Raw genomic sequence first — 21,514 nt, forward strand, 5'->3', positions numbered from 1 at the left:
CTTCTGAAAGTTATCCTTTTGCCATAATTTTTAGTCTACATTTGTAAATACACAATTACCAGTTTAGAAAATAAATGCATAAATATAAGGAATACATTAACTTAAATAGGCGTAAGCAAACTTTTGCCTGTTGCTGACTCCCTGTAGTGCCACCATGTAATGATATTAAAATAAAATAACCAAAATTGCCCTCTCAGACTTAATGATCGATAGTGCAGACGAATTAGTTTCATATATGACCCTTGGCATATGAACTGAATAGTGTAGTTAGCAGTGTACTCAGCTGACTTTACTTTCCCGAAGATTAGTCAGGTACTCATTTGAGATGGGTGGACTCAGGTACATCCTGCAGACTCAAAGGACCAGTGTTATATCTTGAGAAATTTGGGTTAGCATTTGAACACTTAACCAAACTGCTCCACACATAATGTAGCATAAAGTGTTAAGCAAGTTCTCTTTATTTTGATTGTCTTTATTTTACAACAACATTTTACTCTTTTTAGTTTTTAGTTTGAAATAGGATAGACCAGTACAAACATTAAAGTTCAAGAAAATGCACTATTCTGTATTTATTTATCAATTTCATTTGAAGTATGGTATGATTAACAAATAATAGGAAACAGTTAACTTTAAAAAGAAACCAGAATTGGTAAAATAAATTCATTAAAATGTACATCAAGTCAAACAAAAATTAATTAAATCGATTTTGTTATAAAGCTTCCAGGTTAAACATAATTCAAATGTACACTATTTTACAAATTTAACGCAGTGTTACCTCTCAAAGACAACGAAGAGTCTAGAGATTTTTTGTTTAAGTCTTATCTACATTTATTTATTTAGTCAAGCTATATTTTTAACCATAGTTTTTATAATAAGTAACATAAAGACATCAAATTGTGTCATTTAAAAAAATAAATTTTCTATTTTAAGTACTATTTAAACTGAATTAAATTAATGACATCTCTAAAGCCAAAAGTAAAATTTAACGATGTTTAAAATTGTCTTAATATCCAAGGCCTGCTAACCAGGATTCCAGGGCTTCTTGGTTGGTTTTCATCCAGTTGACATTCCCAGAGACTTTCTCAATGGCCTGATCAATCCCACCAGAACCAGCAGCCCACTGTCCTTCATGTTCAGCCTTCAAAGCTTTTAGCTGTGATGTGTGTAAGGATACAGTATTTAAACTTATGGTGGGCGTTACAAAGGGGTATGCCCCAATGCGGTGATAAAAATAAATAATTAAAAGGAAAAAATATATAGGCCAATATATATATAAATATATATTATATATATATATATATATATATATATATATATATATATATATATATATATATATATATATATATATATATATATAAATATATATATATATATATATAATGTATATACATATATATATATATATAAATATATGTATATATATATATATATATATATATATATATATATATATATATATATATATATATATATATATATATATATATATATATATAATTGATAGCCTAAACTTAATAGTTTGTTTTAGGAAAGAGTGTGTCAGTTAAAAAAAAATGGCCCTAAGATCATTACTTATATATTGAGAAAAATAAGTTTCAGCATTTTTTTTGTCAGTGACTTACTGCTTCTAGATCATACTCTGTATTGAATCCTGAGGCTGCCTCAAGAAGAACACTAGATAGACGAAACTGTGTGCCATATCTGAAAATCGTTTTTGTTTGTAAGAAAATAATGTATAAAATGGAAAAATACACAATGTCAAACACAAATATAGAAACAAGTTAATTAAAAAGTCTAGTGACAATTTTAGCGCAATTTCCTTATGTTATCTAAAAATAGCTCTGTCGTAGCGTAAATCAAGAGCAGGGTTAGTAAAACCATTGGTTAGTTATTAAAACGTTTTTAATTAAATAAACCTAACAACTAACTAAACTAAGCACCTTGAAATCAAGAGCAGGGTTATTAAAACCATTGATTAGTTGAACTTGATTATCAACATGATAATCATTAAGATGATAGATCTCTACTTCCGGCATGTATATACAACCACACCACACGCGTCATCACGTTCAATAGATGCGTCATCGCGTTCCATGGCTGCGCCATCACGTTCAGTAGGCGCGCAAGTTAATTAAAAAAGTCTAGACTCTAGTGACATTTATGCGCAATTTCCTTATGTTATCTAAAAATAGCTCTGACGTATAATGATGGGGTGCGTTCAAGCTAGAAGAGCGATCGGTTTGTAGGTGTTTATGTAATTTTAAAATTTGTGACCGAACGAGAGGATATTTTTGAAAACTTTCTTCGGCAATATTGTTCTAAATTATGGCAGGAATCGATTGGTACATGTTTCAAGTCGCTAAGTGGTCTGGTTGCCGAGATATGGGCCAAAAACTGCATTTTTTCGAGGTTTTTTGGCTTTTACGGGAAATACATGAAAGAAACCCGGAATTTTTATGGCCTATGCTCATTCTCGTAACTTGCTTAACATAATTGCTTTTGGAACTAGTCATCGATATTGCTTCGTTGAGGAGGAGATACGACTAAAAGCCCGGACACACATTCATCCATTCATTCATTCATCCATCCATCCATCCATTCCCAGAAATGACGAGTTAATAAACGCAATTCTCCAGAATGGAAATTGCGCTAAAAAGTACCAATTGAAATAAATTTTTTAAAACTAAATGGTAAAATCAAGCTTGCTTTATAATTTGCAATAAGTTTTGTTAATCGATAAATAGATAAAAAAGAATTATGATAATAAGGTTAAGCAAAAGTAGTAAAATGCTGGTTATCATAGAAAATACATGTAACATAATATCTTTAGCAACTTAAAACGAGTTGGTTCTTACATGTTCATAAATTTATCGAAATTGGCTTTAAAAAAATTCCAGAACAGTAAACGAGGCAAAGTTTTGCCAGCAGCAAAGGCCAAGAGATCCATAGTGTCTTGCATGCGAATAGGTGAGTTGTCTTGAATGGAATAACTAAATAAACTGGAATTGTAAAATTGGTTACTATTATTGGGGGAAACATAATCTTCTTACCTTAATGAAAAAAAAATACAAACTTGCTGTTTTAATTACTTTTTTATGTTTACTGATAGGCATTAAACATTATCCATACCTAATTCACAAAAGAGCAGGATATTAATGCATTTTTATTAAACTAACTAGATTATGATGTGATTTTATTTTTCAACCATATTATGTATTTAAATGAGCTTAACCAACCTATTGACAAGCCATACATCTGTGGAGCATAACAAAGCATTTAGTAAGAAACCTTTTTCTGAACGCATTGCCGGATCTGTATACATCTGAAATTAGGAAAGCAAGTTTAGCCAGATATTAGAATAAAATTCAGATAAAACCTATAATTTAAATTATAATTGTCTAATAAGAAATATATATTTTTACAATGTGTAATTCATTAAAGAAATTGAGTTTAAAGTGAATGCATATTTTTGCATTTTAATTAGCTAATTATATTCAGAACGTACACTAAGAAAACCTGGCTAACATTCAGCTTTTGATTACTGAATCACTATGGACAATTCATTTAATTTTTACAGGAGTTTTTTCCACAAACTAATGTATAATATGATTGAAAATCATATCTCAACCATTTGACTAATCATTCTCAAAAATAAATACAGTAAGTAGGCGGTGGTTAAATTTAATACAAAATTATTTAAGGCTGTTAAACAACATCCATTGCTAACCAAGTTTTGAAAATGCCAGATTGATGTTTTTCTTATTTAAATACAAGTTTTCTTTTTTTACCTGTAATCCAAAGTTCCATTCTTCAATACCTCCAGATGCAATAGCTGAACAGTAGACAACAGGTTTTAAGTCAGGATCAATCCTGCATTAAGTTAAAAAAATTGTTTAAGACCAAATTTTCATTTTGGGAATATTATACATTGAATGCAGATGCCTCAGAACAGATTTAACTAATGTTTTGAAAGTGAGCTATGATATATTTTATAACATTTAACCTTTTTTAAAAAAATCTCATACAGAACTAAGCAATTAATTTAAAAAAAAACATATATCTATATTATAAATATCTTAAAAGATTATTATAGTGTATTATGCGGTTGAAAAAATACAAAATAAAAAAAATGATAAATCTTTTGTTACATTTATAAAACTGCTTTCATTTTAAAATTATTGTTATAGCCTTGTTTGTTATCATGGTATAAATAATTATTAAAGTTCAGCCTAAAAAATAATCATGTTAATACATAGATATAGAGATAGTGTGGTCAGCACTATGCCCAGCCGTCTTTACTTTTCCTAACGTGAGTTAGGTACCCATCAGAGTTGGGTGGACTCAGGGACGGTCTCTACTGACTAGAATGCAGATTCGAACTCAAGACTTACTGGCTAGCAGTCCAGATCTCTACTGCTAGACCACTCCATCCCGTTAATACATTAATGCATTAATTATTTAGCATTCTTTAAAATAGTGTAAATTTTTATATCTTTATATATATATATATATTTATGGTATAAAGAAGGATTCACTTTCATCAATTAGTCCCACTTTGTTTTTTATGCAGAAGAATCTAAGCAAAATATAATATTAACATGGAAAAGTAAAACATTTTAAAAGTTAAACAAACTGATTTGTAATTTATTCTTCTCAAATAGTTTAAATTTTGTATCATCAGAAAAATCAATACATGAAAATTATTTATGCTAATATTCATTTTCATAAACTAATCACTTTTTGTTTTCTATGTAAGAGAAATAAAGCAAAAAAATAATCTCAACATGGTAGTAAAACATTTTAAAGGTCTTACGGATTAGCACTAGGATTAGACATCCACTGACGGTAAAGGTTTACAGAAGTGTCAATACACTCCTGCACTCCAGATTGACAAGCACCACTAGCTATAATTTGTCTAGTGCCTCTGTAAATAAAATTATTAATATTTAATTCAGTCTTTAAGGATTACTTATGTTAAAAAGATAAAAATAATGATATCAACATCTGATATTGTAATTGAAATATGTGTTTTTTTTTTATAAAACTTAATTTTTAATCAAATGTATAAACATTATTAAGAAGAAAATCAATGATTGAAAATGCAGTTTTTAAATGATTTTGTGTTATTTGTATGATACATTTATCTTACATTTGAAGATGTGAGGAACCAGTGTTGTTCAAACCAAATATTTTGAAAGGTTTGCTAAACTTCTCTTGCATAAATTGCTGTAATTTTTTAAAAGACGCAATAAATATCTACACCAAATAATATATAAATAAATAAATAAATAAATAATATTTAGATGTAAAGCTATTCTCAAAATGTGAAATGAGTCTAAGTATATTACTAACATTTTCAAGCATTAAATAAAATCTGATAAATTTGAACTCTCTTATTCTTGGTCATTATTTTACAGATACATTACTATATATTTATGAATGTTTAGGATAATCAATTAAAACTTCAGTAATGAGTAGTTTAATAAATAAAATCATAGTTAGGTTTTAGTATAACACTGAACTTGTATCATGAAATGTATGCTTTTATATGCTGAATGTTGTAAATTTTATTTTTTACTTCAGGTTTCTTTTTAAATTATTAAATGCACTGGATAAACAAAAAAAGCCAATTATAAAGATAAAACAATCAATGTTTGATCTGAATATAACATTAATGTTAGGTCTTATTATTTATGGTGTTCAAATTTAAAGTTATTTTTTAATGTTGAAGAAAATCATAAACAATAATAATATGATTTAAATAATATAAATAAACAGAATAAACAAAATAAATGAAGTGGTTTATATGTCTTGGTTTTAAACACAACTAAATAAAAATTGTGTATAAAAAAAGTTAAACTGTTGTCTTCAATGCTGGACCAATCACAAAACTAATCACAACACAATTAAAATTGTCAAAAACTTACGCTTAATTTTCCATACAATGGATTGAGGGATAGCATTAGGTCTATATATCCAAATTCTTTGCTTGCAACATACCAAGGTACATAATCCATTTCTTTGTCCAGATAATCAAAAAACTTTAGTGCCACGCTTAGCTCAAGATCTCCAGACCTGATCATGTGATATTTGTTTACTTGATTAATTATATTTAATAGATTTAATACTAAATTTTGAATGTATTTTAGTAGCTGTTATTGCTGAACTGTCAAAGTGGATTTACATAAATAGTCCTGCCCTGTGTGATTGTGTGTTTTTGAAGTGTCAAGTGTAATCGGTGTCAATTTTTTTTCACCTTAACACTATGTTATTCCATGACATGGTATCGGATTTTGTAGGCATCTATCACATCGCAACACATTACCTGACTAAACTGAAAGCATCATTGATTATTTGAGCTCTGTTTACTGCTGATATTACCTGTATTAATGTACAAAACAAGATCAATAACAAATTATCAATTCCGCTACAAACATACTATATTTTGAGTTGGCAGACCTAAATGATAAATCTATGATTCAAAATATGATTAAATAAATAGTGTTTACTTATTATGTTTTCGTTTAAATGTTTAAAAGTTTACTTTTACAAGACATTATTAAAACAGATTTGTTAAAAATAAATTAAGAAATTGCTAGTTTTAAATATAAGATTGGTTTTGTTGAAATGTTAATGACAAAAAAACAAACAAAAAACAAAATCAAATTCAACTAATATTTAATACCTTTGCTTAAAAAATAAAAATTGATTTACTTAACTTCAAACTTAGCATTTAGAAATTTTAACAATACATTTTATTTTTCAAAAAGTAGCATACCTCGTGGTTGGTATTTAGCTGGTTGCTAAGTGCCAACCAGTTGGAAACTGGGTAAGTCACTCTATAGTATCCCACTTGATCTATGTTTGCAAGAATCCAACCATTAGCATCATTCAGGTCTGGGAGATTGTCTGCTCCAATGTTGAAACTTTCTATACGAGTAAAAATATCAACAATGACATCAATATATGCATAGAGAAAAACGTCATTAGAATATTTTAATAAGCTGTGACTTAAAGAAATGTAAGTTGATGAAAATGAAGTAATTTAAAAATGGTAAATTGTTTCCAAATTTAATTAGTTTTGGAAAATTGTGATCTTGTAATATTAATTAATTTTTTTTATTATAACAAATTAAATCGTACTTGAAGTCTCATTTCTTGTCAGCCAAAAAACTTGTGAGCTTGTTTCATCAAAATTTGGATTTTTACTGGATGTTATTGTAACAGGAATGGTCCAACGATATCTTGATGAAAAAAAAGTTTAATGAATATTTCAGTTGATAAGCCTATTATGCGTTTTTTATTTTATTCATTTTTAAGAAATTCAAAAAAGTAGGCTATATGTAGCCTACTTGTAAGCTAGAGTTTTAAATTAATATCTAGTGCTTCTAATTAGTTTGATTAGTTTTAGATTTTACCCTAATGGTATAATACCTACAATTGTTACCGTTTTTTTTTTAATAAATTTGAATTTGAAATTTGAAATTTGAATTTGAAATTTGAAATTTGATACTATAATAATACTGGGTTATCTCCATTTCGATTAGATATATATCTTTTTAATTGGTTTAATTAATTAAGATTTTACCCAAAAGGTGATTGGTATAATCCTGGATCGACCACATTTCGATTAGATAAATATATCTTAAATACTATTTTACCCAAAGGGTGATTGGTATAATCCTGGATCGACCACATTTCTATTCGATAAATATCTCTCCTGGGACACAACAACGACATCAGCAGACGACGAATCTCGACTGATGGTGACAAGTGGATAGTTCATTTGTAACGTCCAGGTGTTCATGATGTCCTTGACATTAATACCCTTGCCATCTATCGATGCTTGCTTAACGGAAATGTATGTTCCAGTGATAATTATTTGGCATTTTAAATTAAAATTATACATTATAAAGCGTCATACAAAACATATTTTAACAAAATAGAGAGCAACTAAACTAACCAGAAAGGATTGCTCATTTATTTTAAAACAACAAACAGTGGCGTCATAAGTAGGAAGTATCAAGCGAAGTGGAAACTGAGGGTGTCACCCCACATCCTTTAAAAAATTCACATTTTTGATTTGTCACCCCTCCTCTACTATTTTTTGATTTAATATAGTTTTGAAGGAATTTGTTTTCGATTTAGTTTCACCCGCTAAGTGGCCTCACCTTGTGCGGATCGTATCCCCCGTCCCCGCAATTTAATGTTGCTGATAACAATTAGATCTATCAAAAGTATAGCATCTTTATTTATGATCGAGAAAAAGAGCACACAATCGCTAACCCAAAAGTTTTAATTCCATAACTCGTGCTAGAATGTCGTCCATTTGTGAGTCAAATTATGTTGGTTACATGAAAAGATTCATTGAAGTTCCCTGAGGGAACATAACAGCCGCCATGCTTAAGTGCACTCATTACATTAATTAGTTTATCGAGATAAAAGATACATACGCCTTATATATTGATAAATAACTTTAAGTTAAATTTTAACAATACATTAAATATTATTTACCTCAGTAATAGCATCCCACAAGTCATTGTGTGTAGCAGTAGAGTACATGTGGTTTGTTAGGTATCTCTGACCGATGAAAAAAAAAACCATACAGTTTGTATCAACTTATCCTACTCGCATAACATTTTAGAAAAAAATCTTAATAGTGATAGGTTACACGTTTAAATTAAAAAAAAATGTGTGGCCTTCTACTATCGAGCACTTAAGCCTTTTAAAATAAGAGACATACATTCAATCCTCTCTTGAAAGTTTCTTCTCCAATAAAGTGTCGCAGCATTCTTATTATACCTCCACCCTAGATCAAATATATTTGAAACATGGTTACATACATAAATAAACAAATACACATATGCACGCAACCTACACGAATACATATTTACACACACAAACACACACACATGCATGTAGCCTATATGTATATGTGTACATGTACATGTACGTATATGTATACATAGTGTAAATACACGAAATGCAGATATGTAAATATGAAAATATGCAAAACTGGAAATTATTTATTATATATTTTAATATATCCTATGCATTTTTCAAACGCTTATTTAGAAAAAATAATTTAAAAAATTCAAAACTATGTGTGGTGTGATGAAAAGTATAACAAATATTTACCTTAGCGTATGAGATGCTGTCAAAAATTTGTAGAATATCTGAAATAAGGCTGACTGGAACATAGAGTGGATGGGATGTCACAAGGCTGTCCAGCTGTAGAGCACCGTGGATCTCTTTGACAACCATGATGTCAAACTAGTGCCAAGTGAAACCATGAGATAGTTTGGATAAATTGTGTGTACGTGTACATGATGTCAAACTAGTGCCAAGTGAAACCATAAGAAAGTTGGGTTTAGTTGTGTGTACGTGTACATGATGTCAAACTAGTGCCAAGTGAAACCATAAGATAGTTGGGATTAGTTGTGTGGTTATATTTTACCGGTTGCGCTATCTATCTAGAGCAGTGGTTCTTAACCTGGGTTAAATCGAACCCCAGGGGTTCTGTGAATCAGTATTAGGGGTCGGTGGAGGTCAAGATCCTACCTATTAATTTACGATCGGTTTTTTGACAGTGCTGATGATATAACTATAAGAAAAGTACGTGTATACGCAAATAAATCTGATGGTGGTAGGTACCTACAAGTAGGTTAAGAACCACTGATTTACACCAAAACCCCAGGCGGATCATTAAGGTTAAAGTGTTGTCAATTTATAATGCATTTCTATCTTTCCTGATCTGCTAGGATTTTGAATTGGGCAGTCTTATCCATTAATGTCCTTCAGCCAATATTTTCTTTGCCTCCTTCGCCTCCACTCCTTCGTTTGAGTACCCTACCCTAACTTATAGTTGCTATAGGCCATTAAAATAGAGATTGTAAAACATCCAAATCATCTGAACTATTTTCGCCTCTGGAATGGACCAATTACGTTGGTGATTCTTTCATAGTTTTCACAGACCGCATCATTTGCTACATGCTCCGTATAAATGAGTTAAGCCAATGTAAAAGTTTGAATTTTTTTGTAGGCTTACATGCTTGTAAAAATCAATAATGTTTTAGTTTGAAGCTTTGCCTTAATAAAGAGTTAAAGTTGAATAATAAATTCGCTTCCGGAATTTAAAAAGTAGAGGCAGCACTGATAGCGTTATATCAAACTTGAAAATATATCGTTTTATTTATCAGGGGTAATAAACAATAAAGATTATATATATTTCATACATCCCAATGGTTTCCCTTTCAAACATAATAAATTATACACAAACCATACTATACGTAAGGGGTCGTTCATAAATGACGTCACACTCGTAGCGGGGAGGGGGGGGGGGGTCCGTAATTTTGTGACGGTTTGTGACGAAGGAGAGGGGGGCGGGGTTCAGATGGTGCGACGTCACATTTTTGCATTTGAAAAAAACAATGTTAGAAAACGAATTTTAGACGTTATTTCGCGTTTGAGAAAACGGTTTTAATACATTGCAATAAGAATTGATTAAAATACTCTATTTTGACAGGGTTCAAACAAGATTTTGGAAAAATATCGATGTTTTAAGAAAAACGCAACTGCAATTTTGAGGGATGTCATAGGCTGAGGTGTGACGTCATTTTTTTGGGGGGGGGGGTCTGGCTTTTTGTGACGATGTGTGACGGAGGAAAGTGGGGAGGTAAAAATCGTCAAAAAGCGTGACGTCATTTATGGATGACCCCTAAGTGGAAACTAAGGCGGCTAGGTAGAGTACGGTCCATACAATCTCTTTATAATCTTAGTTTATTGATGCAGATGAACTCTACTTCATCTGGCCCATGTTTCTTGGGCTCTAACGGTCAAAGATTATGATCATATGATCGCCTCAAAGCAAGGTTTTAGGTCATTTCCAGATAAGCCCCGCCACTAATGCACAAAAGTGGACGCGCGAAAGTTTAGTCCCGCCAATTTTTGCCAGTTCTAATTTAATGCACGCAGCCAAACGGATTAAGGGTAAAGGTTCTGAAATGCAGACCTTTGAATGCTAATTATTAATGCCATTTCCAAATTCCAACCTTTTCATTAAAATCTAAAACTACAAGCTCTATATCCTCTTTTTAATAATCATATTTTGGTGGCGGGTGAGGAGGGGGGGGGGTGTTAACATTCTGGAGGGGCCTATCTGGAAAAGGTTTTAAGGACGAAATTCGAGTAAAACATTACGTTATGTTATTTTGAACGAGTTGTGTTTTCCTTCCTCAGTTAGTTAACATCTCATAAATGTATATGTTTTATGAAAATAAACAAAATCATCTTCTTACATATTTCCACTCTGGGTGCACATTGTCAACTCCCAGATACTCCACAAAGGTCGCGAACCCCTCGTTCAGCCAGAGGTCATCCCACCAGGCAGGGCTAACAAGGTCACCAAACCACTGCGGGACAGACATTGTTTTGTCACGTACAACTTAAAATAACTAACATCAAAGTCTTATAGCTCGTAAAACACTCATAGCATTCACTTTATTAAAGCACATGTTTTCACAACTACACACAAGTTATTTTAGACTAGTTTTAATATTGAAAACATTTTGAAAACGTACTTGATGCGCCAGTTCATGTGTTACTGCATAAGTAACCGTCTCTTTATCGTTTTCATTGGATATTCCTTGTTCATACAGAAGAAAGCTCTGTCTGTTTCAAATAAAGTTTATAGTGAAATGGTAACTTATTAACTTTAATTCATATTATTGTAATAAATTGGCTATTTATTTTTTTAAATATAGCATAACAATTAATTACGTTATACTTAAAAATTAAAAGTTTTCGTATCAATCGTAAAACAACACCTGTATGTGATTAGACCTAAGTTTTCCATAGCTCCTGCGGCGAAGTCGGGAATTCCAATCATATCTTATAAAAATAAAATTGAAAAATAACGTCTTATTTTGTGATTTTTTAAAACTGATTCGTGATGATGTTAAGGATTCATAACACTATTGTAAAGTAATAACTAAAAAATAATTAAAATGACGTTTAGAATTTTACAAATGTTACATTTTTAAAGACACACAAACATTTAAATGTATTTGGTTGACTATTGACAAATTTATATAGCTTTGAAAATTGTGTTTAAATAAAACAAAATTAACAGATAAAAACAAAATAATCATTGTCGTTTTCTTTAAAATAATTATGAAAATTGATGCAAATCTGATATAAATTTTTCTGTCAATCGGATTTTTGGATTGTAATAATACGAACGTGTTCTTAACGCTTATGGTGGGTATATTTCGATTATTTGGTGGTTGTGACGTAATCTATCTACTTTACAGCTTTATTTGCTTTATTTAAAAACACTAATCGAAATTTACAAAACGTTCACGGTGATTTCACTAATAGCTTCTGTCTGTTAATCTTTCTCACAGGAATCCCTGAAGCTTCAGCGTGAAATTTACATTTTTAACACAGAACTTTATCTTCAACCACCTATAATGATGAGTTCATGACCTATACAAAGCTAAACTTGTACTTATTTCCATACCTTGTTTAGGTAACGGGTATTTAATTCCGAAAAAATCTTCATAAAATGTGAGAGTTTTGGCACCGACATCAAGGGCGTAGTCGATCTGGTCAAGAGTGCTAGTCGTAGTCCATGCACGGAACTAAGGAAATAATGGTCGGTAAGATTGGAGGCAGAGACTAGGACTACATGAGCAATTTTAAACAGTACGTATTTTAATCTCCATCATCATCTTTGTCCGTTGGTGTCGAAAACACATAAGGAAGAGGAAGTTCAGTTCAGTCTCGAGTTCAAATCCGGGTTCAAGTCAGTAGAACGCCCTGAGTCCACTCACGTTAGGGAAACACTTGCGGCTGGGCATAGCGCTGACCTTGTATCCCCTTGAAGGCCTAGGTCATTGAAACAGACGTACTCTACTTCGTCTTCCTCATGTGTTTTGGGCACAAACGGGAAAAAATGATGACGATTTCTACAGGTAAATTGAAACAATATGCATATTCATACATATTAATTATTTCTTTAAGCTTAACACAACTTACCAGAACACCATTAGTAGAAACAGTAGACTTGAAAGAAAAATCACAAATAACAAAAGCCACTAGATAAGAAGACATCTTTGGAGAAGGGAGGTAAATATCTCGTACATATTCTACACCATCAACAACACTGTAATTATTAGACAACATCTCTATTAGTTTACATAAAAAAACATATTTTATCTAAAAAATGAATAAACATTTCATAAATAGTCTGTATATGGATTCCTATACAATAATTTTATTTGCATGTAAAATAATTAATATAAAACAACTATAATTGTATTTTTCTTTATTTTTAAAGTTTTTTTTAGCTAAGTCTGATAAATATTCCTATCGATTGGCACGAGTGTAAAAAACAACAAAAAAGTATTCAATTAACATTCAACAAATCAATTTTTTAATATTTGGTTTTGTTATTTAAAAAAAATGTAGCTATATATATACATTTAGTGTTGACTGTTTAAATACCACAAACCTTTCCAACGGTTGCACATCCTTTTTTTTTTTTTTTTTTTTATGAGTTCATGTTTTTTTATTAGATTTATATATCTCATACATTACAGCACATAGTTTTTTTCCCTCACAACTTCTTTTGCTCGCATTTGATAAATCTTCACTACCATTCACTTATTTCAAATTAATCCCTTATAATAGTTACCCTTTCGATTTGTGTACATATCAAACTTAGTTTCACCACGTATTTGCCATTATGTAAATATTGATTACCTTATCACTTGTATGTGAATATTGATACTGTAAAACTCCTGAATGTTTCTACAGACTAATGCATTCACACACATCTTATTGTCATTTGTTTTATTAAAAGCTTTTAAAATTTAAAATTTAAAAATAAAATAAAAATAAATTAAAAAATAAATAAAATGCACACAAAATATGTAGGCCGGAGATGTCAAAATGTTGAATCATAGATTTTAAAAGCATGATGAGAAGTTTATTAACTGTTGCTAAATGGACAACTATATTTTTTTTTTCTTTTTTTTTCCTTAGGTACCACCCTCTTTAATGTTGTCACAAAGTTACCAATTCAGATATGGCGGTTAATAGTTCAGTTGAAGTAGAGTTCAACTGTTTCTAAGACCTCGGTATATTTAAGGCTAGTGTGGTAAGAATTATGCCTGGTCGCCTTGCTTTACTTCCCCTTCCGTCAATCATGAAGAGTGGTTTGACCTGAAGTGAAGCACGGCACGCGGGGCTATTCGGTGCCGTGGAGTGGTGGGTTCGGATCCCGCCTGACTAAAACGACTCTGCCTTTTCCAGGACTAAAAATTGTCTACCCGTGTCTGCAATTGGCACTGTAGTTATAAAATATTTCTGTATTGTTACTTATCAACCAAGAGCAACATATCTGGTTAGGCCCAAAAGCGTCTAAACAACTTTAACCTGGGATCCGAACTTCAGACTTTCACGTTAGCAGCTGTACGCTCTACCATTTAACCATGCCGTTGCTAAACATCACACACTACTCACAAAGCTGGCCCAGTGGCCACGGGTAGAGTGTTGGCCACGGACATCATAGAGCTGGGATGTACAAGGCTCAGGTTAAAAGTGGCCTTCAGTGCCGGCTCGTCAAAACAGGGGAAGGCTTTTCTGGCGTCTGCTGGCTCCATCTGGGTCGTGGCTATGTATCTGGTGAGTGGAGTCGATTACATTTTAATGACCTGAGTATTGTAATCGATTACATTTTATTGACGTGATTAGTGTAATCGATTACATTTTAATAACCTGATTAGTTAAATCGATTTTATTTTAATAACTTGGTTTTTTTTAATCAAGTAGGTTTTTATGACTTGGCAATTGTAATAGCTTTTACTTCAATGACCTGGTTATTGTAATCGACTACATTTGAATGATCTGTTAAGTGTAATTGATTATTTTTCAATAACCTGGTAATTGTAATCGATTACACTTTAATCACTTAATTAGTGTAGTCGATTATACATTAATGAACAGTAAAGTGTAATCGATAATATGTTAATGACCTTGTAAATATAATCGATTATATTTTTATCGAATTATATAACAACAACAAGATTGACTGATGTTTTAAATTAAATAAGAAGTATGTAAAAAAAAAACAACAAATGATTACGTTTGTTTCCCATTGTTTGAGTAGACACTGTAGTAGAGACCAGCCAGATCGTTATTTAACACTGAAGTAAATTTCAACTCCAAAATGTACGTTTTTCCAACCTAAGAGCGTGAAGATTTTTAAAATTCTTAACCCCTCAATGAGATAAAATGAGACAACGTTGTAGATCTGCTTGTGAATTTATACATGCTTTGGGGAGCTGGACGTTTTTCCGAAAGACTTGCCCGAATTCAATTAGCCCGAAGGCCTTCTTCTTCTTCTTCTTCATTCTTAATTTTTAGTGTTTGGAAGGGATCGAGTCTTATCTGCCAGAGGGTTTGAACTCGAGACTTTTTTCGAATTTATCAACCATGAGCTTTAGCCGACTCGACCACGCCTCCATCACAATTAAGGATACGTGTCAACTGGTTATGCGCCATTGAAGGCCATTGACTCCGATTTCAGCCTGCTTTTCTTTTTGGATTTGCTTCCATAGCCTTTGTCCAACCAAGAACAAACTACAAGGCAGCAGTTGTTTGATTTTGGAGTTGTCTCTCCTAGAAGAGTGGCTGTTCCCAGATAACGAGCCGCATCTGCCCGAGGGTTCGAACTCGAGACTTTTCGGTTTAGCAACCATGAGCTTTACCGACTCGACCACGCCGACCCCGAAGGCCGATTTCGGGCATTTGTCGGATTCGGACATTTGTCGTGCAAGTGTCTTTCGGGAAAACGGCATTCGGGCAAGTGTCCATTGGGGCATTTGTCGCATTCTGGCAAGTGTCTTTCGGGAATTTGTCGCAGACCCATGCTGTGTGTGTATTAGTCAGAGTTTCTTCCAGATTTTTTTCTCCGGGGGGGGGGGGGCACTTGAAATTTTTTTTACGGGGGGAGGCAAGTAGTGCGGACTATATTTTCGGGGTAGGGGTGGGTGGACACTGTTAAAAGTATGTTTCCTATATAAATTCTATTTCGTTCGATGGGGGAGGGGGGCGTTAGACTTTCTTCGAGGGGGGGGGAGAGACGAGCAACCCCGAAAAGATGCCCTCAAAAAATTCTTGTATGAGTGCATTTAATAAATACGAGTAAAAGACTTTCTTAGTTGTTCAGTAATCCATGTAAAGTATGTAAACCGGTTCCGACCAGTACAATTCAGCATTAGCTCACCTGCATATTCCTGTCCAACTTGATGACGAAAAACTCCCTGGCCAGGTCGATTGATGACGTGACGTAGAGCGGGTCATCTGACGAGACGGGGTCGCCATAGAACTTAATTGAGGCGGGGTCTATGGTCAGAACCCGGAAGTGGATGGTCACGTTGTCGGCTGGTGTGTTACACTGGATCCAGATCTTCTCAGAACCCTAGTGGGGAATGTGGATACGTTTCATCAGGGTCACATTCGATTAGGGGTCGTCCATAAATGACGTCACGCTCGTAGGGTAGGGGAGTCCGTAATTTTGTGACGGTGAGTGATGAGGGGGGGGGGGGGGTGTTCAGATGGTGTGACGTCACACTTTTGCAATACAAGCAATGTTAGAAACCGAATTTTAGCAGTTATTTCGCGATATAGAAAACTGTTTTAATAAATAGTAATAGGAACTGCTTTAAATAATCTATGTTGACAGAATTCAGAAAAGATTTTGAAGAAATATCGTATTTTAAGAAAAAGTCTTGCTTTTTGTGACAATGTGTGACGGAGGGGAGGAGGAAAGTAAAAATCGTCAAAAAAGCGTGACGTCTATTATGGATGACTCTTTAGTTTTGCTGTGGGGTGCAGTTAGTTCAGTCTTTTTTTTAATGTAATGACGTGCATTTTCTTTTGTAAATTTTGCAATGTTTTTGCCTTCGTGTCGCCCTTTTAATCAAGCGAAGTAGAGTTCACCTGTTTCTGTGACCTTGGCATATGAAGGTAGAGTGTGGTCAGCCGCCTATACTTTTCGCTAACGCGAGATAGGTACCTAACATAAGTGGATGGACTCAGGGGCGTAACTTGAACCCGGACTCGAACTCGAGAGTTTCGGGTTAACAGTCTAGCTCTACATGTTCACTCTTTCGGGATCCACAGAAATCACAGCGTTTGAACTAGCCATTCGTGTATATGAAATCTACTTAAAACGCGGCAACTGGGAAGGTTACTTCTTTAAACAAATAAGACTATATTTTGTGTTTGTTATATTTATCTGATCTATTAAAATACTTTGCGTCTTATTTTATTGCCCCTAATCTCAAAATATCACAACAAAGAAAGTCTTATAATTCACAGAGATAACGACAAACAATGTCTAAAACTTCACAGCTCAATACGTTACCGTGTATGAAAAGTTCGCAGGATCCGTGTAGTGAATGAACGTGGTGATTTCGATGTTGTAGTGGAGAGGTGAGACTGATGTTGGAAGTCTCAGATCCGTTACTGCAGGTGTCGGTGTGGTTGTCGGTGTGGGGGTGGTTGTTGTAGTTGTAGACGTTATTTCGGTGGTTGTTGTTGTGGGCTTTAGTGGACATCTGTTACCTTTCCATGTGAGAGAAAATTAATTTTACAATTTAATTTAAAAACATAACAACTTATCACAGTAAAAACATTGTCCATATTATATTACAAATAAATTAAAATCTGAAAATATTTAACCTAACACTAATCAAATAGCGTCTGTTCATTAAATAGTATCAATTTTCACTTTTATGAAGGCAAAAATTAAGGGGGTAGGCTCAAGAAAAAACCAACTTCTTCATTATAACGCTTTATTTATTTATTTGTGTAGGCTATAACTAAGTTAGGATACTTAAAGAAAAATAATTTGCAAGCAATAGGGACTTTTTTGAAAATATGGTTACCATGGCAACGGCGACCATCTTGAAAAAAAATTTGTATGGTGTTCTAAAATTTCATAAACTAACAAATATATTGGCTATATAACCAATGATCCTTCTTTTATTAACACTAATAGAGTCAGCTGGCTAGGTTTGGTAACAGAAAACACTCAAGAAATATTTTTCTCCCGTTTTTCTTCAGGAGCCTACCCTTGATCTATGAAAATATTAATTATCTTTAATTTGAATAAATTTTCGTCAATGCACATTTTTCATCAGTTGACTTATTTTATTCGCATCTCGCATTTACAAAAAAAACAAGTTAATAAAGAGTCTAGTGACAATTAAAGCGCAATTTCGTTAATTAATTTTTTGTGACCGAACGAAAGGATATTTTTGAAAACTTTCTTCGGCAATATTGTTCTAAATTATGGCAGAAATCGATTGGTAAATGTTTCAAGTCGCTAAGTGGTCTGATTGCCGAGATATGGGCCAAAAACTGCATTTTTTTCGAGGTTTTTAGGCTTTTCCTGGAAATCCAGGAGAGAATTCCGGGAATTTTTTGGCCCACAATCATCCTCTGAACTTGCTTAACATATTTGCTTTGGAACTAGTCCTCGATATTGCTTCGTTGAGGAGGAGATACGACTTAAAGCTGCGGACATCCATCCATCCATCCATCCATCCATCCATCTATCCATCCATCCATCCATCCAGAAATAACGAATTAATAATCGCAATTGTCAGTATGGAAATTGCGCTAAAATATTATGAAATGCGACTTGTTAAAAATTGAGACTTACAAATGTCTTTATCGCCGGCAGAAGCCAATCTGACACAGTAGGGTTTGAAGATATCAAATTTTAGTTTCCAATATCTGTCGTCATCACAGCTGCTCCGTCTGCTGGCCATACAGAAGCTGTACATGAACAGCACTAGACCCAAGGTCAAGGCTGTTTTGGGGGTCATTGTCATCTAGGCCAGCTGCAATGAGAATACGTCACGTTAAAGTATTGACGAAGGAGGGCAACTTTTACAGATTTTTCTTGAGTGCTTTATCGTTACTTTTTAGTAGTAGTTAGCCTGTCGTCCTACTAGGACATAGGCCACTATAGTAAACCTATCGTCCTACTAGGACATAGGCCACTATAGTAAACCTATATTCCTACTAGGACATAAGCCACTAAACCTATCGTCCTACAAAGTCATAGGTCACTAGACCTATCGTCCTACTAGGACATAGGACACTTTAGTAAACCTATCGTCCTACTAGGTATTAAGTCACTATAGTAAACCTATCGTACTACAAGAACATAGGCCACTAAACCTATCGCCCTACTAGGACAAAGGCCACTAAACCTATCGTCCTACTAGGACAAAGGCCACTAAACCTATCGTCCTACTAGGACAAAGGCCACTAAACCTATCGTCCTACTAGGACAAAGGCCACTAAACCTATCGTCCTACTAGGACAAAGGCCACTAAACCTATCGTCCTACTAGGACAAAGGCCACTAAACCTATCGTCCTACTAGGACAAAGGCCACTAAACCTATCGTCCTACTAGGACAAAGGCCACTAAACCTATCGTCCTACTAGGACAAAGGCCACTAAACCTATCGTCCTACTAGGACAAAGGCCACTAAACCTATCGTCCTACTAGGACAAAGGCCACTAAACCTATCGTCCTACTAGGACAAAGGCCACTAAACCTATCGTCCTACTAGGACAAAGGCCACTAAACCTATCGTCCTACTAGGACAAAGGCCACTAAACCTATCGTCCTACTAGGACAAAGGCCACTAAACCTATCACCCTACTAGAACACAGGCCACTAAAGTTAGAATGTTTTGCTCTAAGACTTAGGTCACTCTAGTTAGCCTGTCGTCATACTAGGTCATATGACAGTCAATTAGTCTGTGGTCGCAGCATGACACATGCCTCTATAGTAAACCTGTCGTCACTCTAGGACATAGGACATTCTAGTTAACCTGTCGTTATACTAGGACATACGTCACTAGTTCGTCTGTTGTCCTCTAGGACTAAGGTCACTCTAGTTCGTCTGTGGTTCAGTCATGACACATGCCTCTATAGTGAACCTGTCGTCCCACTGGTGCATAACGAGAGACTAATACACTCCACGGTAATCCAGGTGATCGTTGACAAAAGCGTTGGCTGTACATATCATATCACTCAATTACACGCATGAGAACCCGCAGGATAGTTCACAACATGGGACGGGGAGGGGAAAGAGCAAGGTTGCTAATCCTTAGCCTTATAGTCACCAAGCAATTGGATGACTGTTTATATATGGTATTATATATATATACGAGCCGGCCCGCGGCATAACATACGCCGCTATTTAGTTGTTGTTTTTTCTACTTTTCAGTAATTCATAATTTGTGAATTCGACAGTACCAACGCTGACACTGAAAATATTTCTTTAAAACACTATAAGTAGCTCGTTAAGGACCATAACCCCCCCCCCCATTTCCTCCCCCCCCCCCCAAGCATTAAAATCGTTTCAAACTAAATTATCTGCCCCAAATAGCCGTCACTAAACCCGACTCCACGAAGGTAAACATAGGGTGAACCATAGCTCACTAAGACCGTGTAGGGGTGGGGATGGTAGGGAGCGCGTTTACAGCTTGTTTTCTAGCGTCTCCCAGAAGAGAATTATATATATACGAGCCGACCCGCGGCGTATCATACGCCGCTATTTAGATGTTTTATTTTCTACTTTTCAGTAATTCATAATTTGTGAATTCGACAGTACCAACGCTGACACTGAAAATATTTCTTTAAAACACTATAAGTAGCTCGTTAAGGACCATAACCCCCTCCCCCATTTCCTCCCCCCCCCAAGCATTAAAATCGTTTCAAACTAAATTATCTGCCCCAAATAGCCGTCACTAAACCCGACTCCACGAAGGTAAACATAGGGTGAACCACAGCTCACTAAGACCATGTAGGGGTGGGGATGGTAGGGAGCGCGTTTACAGCTTGTTTTCTAGCGTCTCCCAGAAGAGAATTATATATATACGAGCCGACCCGCGGCGTATCATACGCCGCTATTTAGATGTTTTATTTTCTACTTTTCAGTAATTTATAATTTGTGAATTCGACAGTACCAATTCTGCCACTGAAAATATTTGCTTAAAATCACTAAACCCCCCCTCCCCCTCCCCCCCACGTGAAAGCAGCCTCCTCTTAGCTACCTCTAAGTTTAAAATCGTTTCAAACTAAATTATCTGCCTCTAATAGCCGTCACCAAACCCGTCTCTATGATTGTAAAATGTAAACAGCGTGACCACAGCTCACCAGACAATGTGGGGGTGGGGTGGTTAGTAATAAAACAGATAGTATTAGTTACCTCACAAGTTAAAGACAGTTACAAGTACTATGGACGTTTCGACCCAAGGTCTTCGTCAGCACACAACAGTGTGATTACAGATTAGACAAATAAAGACAAACAGTAACACATTTTTTGACTTAGCTCGACAGTGAAAACACGTCTTGTCTGCTAGCCACGATATCCAAAAGAAAAGACGCGTGAGAAGGACGCTCGGACACCGTATA

The 21,514-nt window shown here is 34.1% G+C and overlaps 2 protein-coding genes across 2 annotated transcripts in view; both read right to left on the reverse strand.

The window, feature by feature from the left end:
• LOC131951198 (aminopeptidase N-like) overlaps positions 1-21,514 on the reverse strand; it is a 35,045-nt gene that overhangs the window by 12,248 nt on the left and 1,283 nt on the right. The window contains exons 2-3 of the mRNA XM_059313536.1: positions 18,740-18,920; positions 17,438-17,637 (exon numbers count right to left, since the gene is read on the reverse strand). Of these exons, the coding sequence (XP_059169519.1) occupies positions 17,438-17,637; positions 18,740-18,911 (372 nt within the window). The 5' untranslated portion in view covers positions 18,912-18,920. The remainder of the gene's footprint in view (positions 1-17,437; positions 17,638-18,739; positions 18,921-21,514) is intronic.
• On the reverse strand, positions 603-15,244 carry LOC131951224 (aminopeptidase N-like). Its single transcript, XM_059313564.1, has 22 exons — positions 15,152-15,244; positions 14,530-14,688; positions 13,042-13,168; positions 12,524-12,644; positions 11,829-11,892; positions 11,583-11,673; positions 11,301-11,414; positions 9,142-9,276; positions 8,747-8,812; positions 8,518-8,583; positions 7,665-7,852; positions 7,147-7,247; positions 6,782-6,933; positions 6,329-6,384; positions 5,931-6,078; positions 5,153-5,229; positions 4,817-4,927; positions 3,792-3,873; positions 3,240-3,325; positions 2,859-3,002; positions 1,626-1,704; positions 603-1,153 (listed from the first exon to the last, which is right to left on the reverse strand). The coding sequence occupies exons 2-22, from the start codon at positions 14,667-14,669 to the stop codon at positions 1,004-1,006; spliced, it is 2,298 nt and encodes a 765-aa protein (XP_059169547.1). The 5' UTR covers positions 14,670-14,688; positions 15,152-15,244; the 3' UTR covers positions 603-1,003.

This window comes from Physella acuta, unplaced genomic scaffold (assembly GCF_028476545.2).
Source record: "Physella acuta isolate Inbredline_101_S28 unplaced genomic scaffold, ASM2847654v3 ptg000804l, whole genome shotgun sequence".
NCBI classification, from domain to species: domain Eukaryota; kingdom Metazoa; phylum Mollusca; class Gastropoda; family Physidae; genus Physella; species Physella acuta.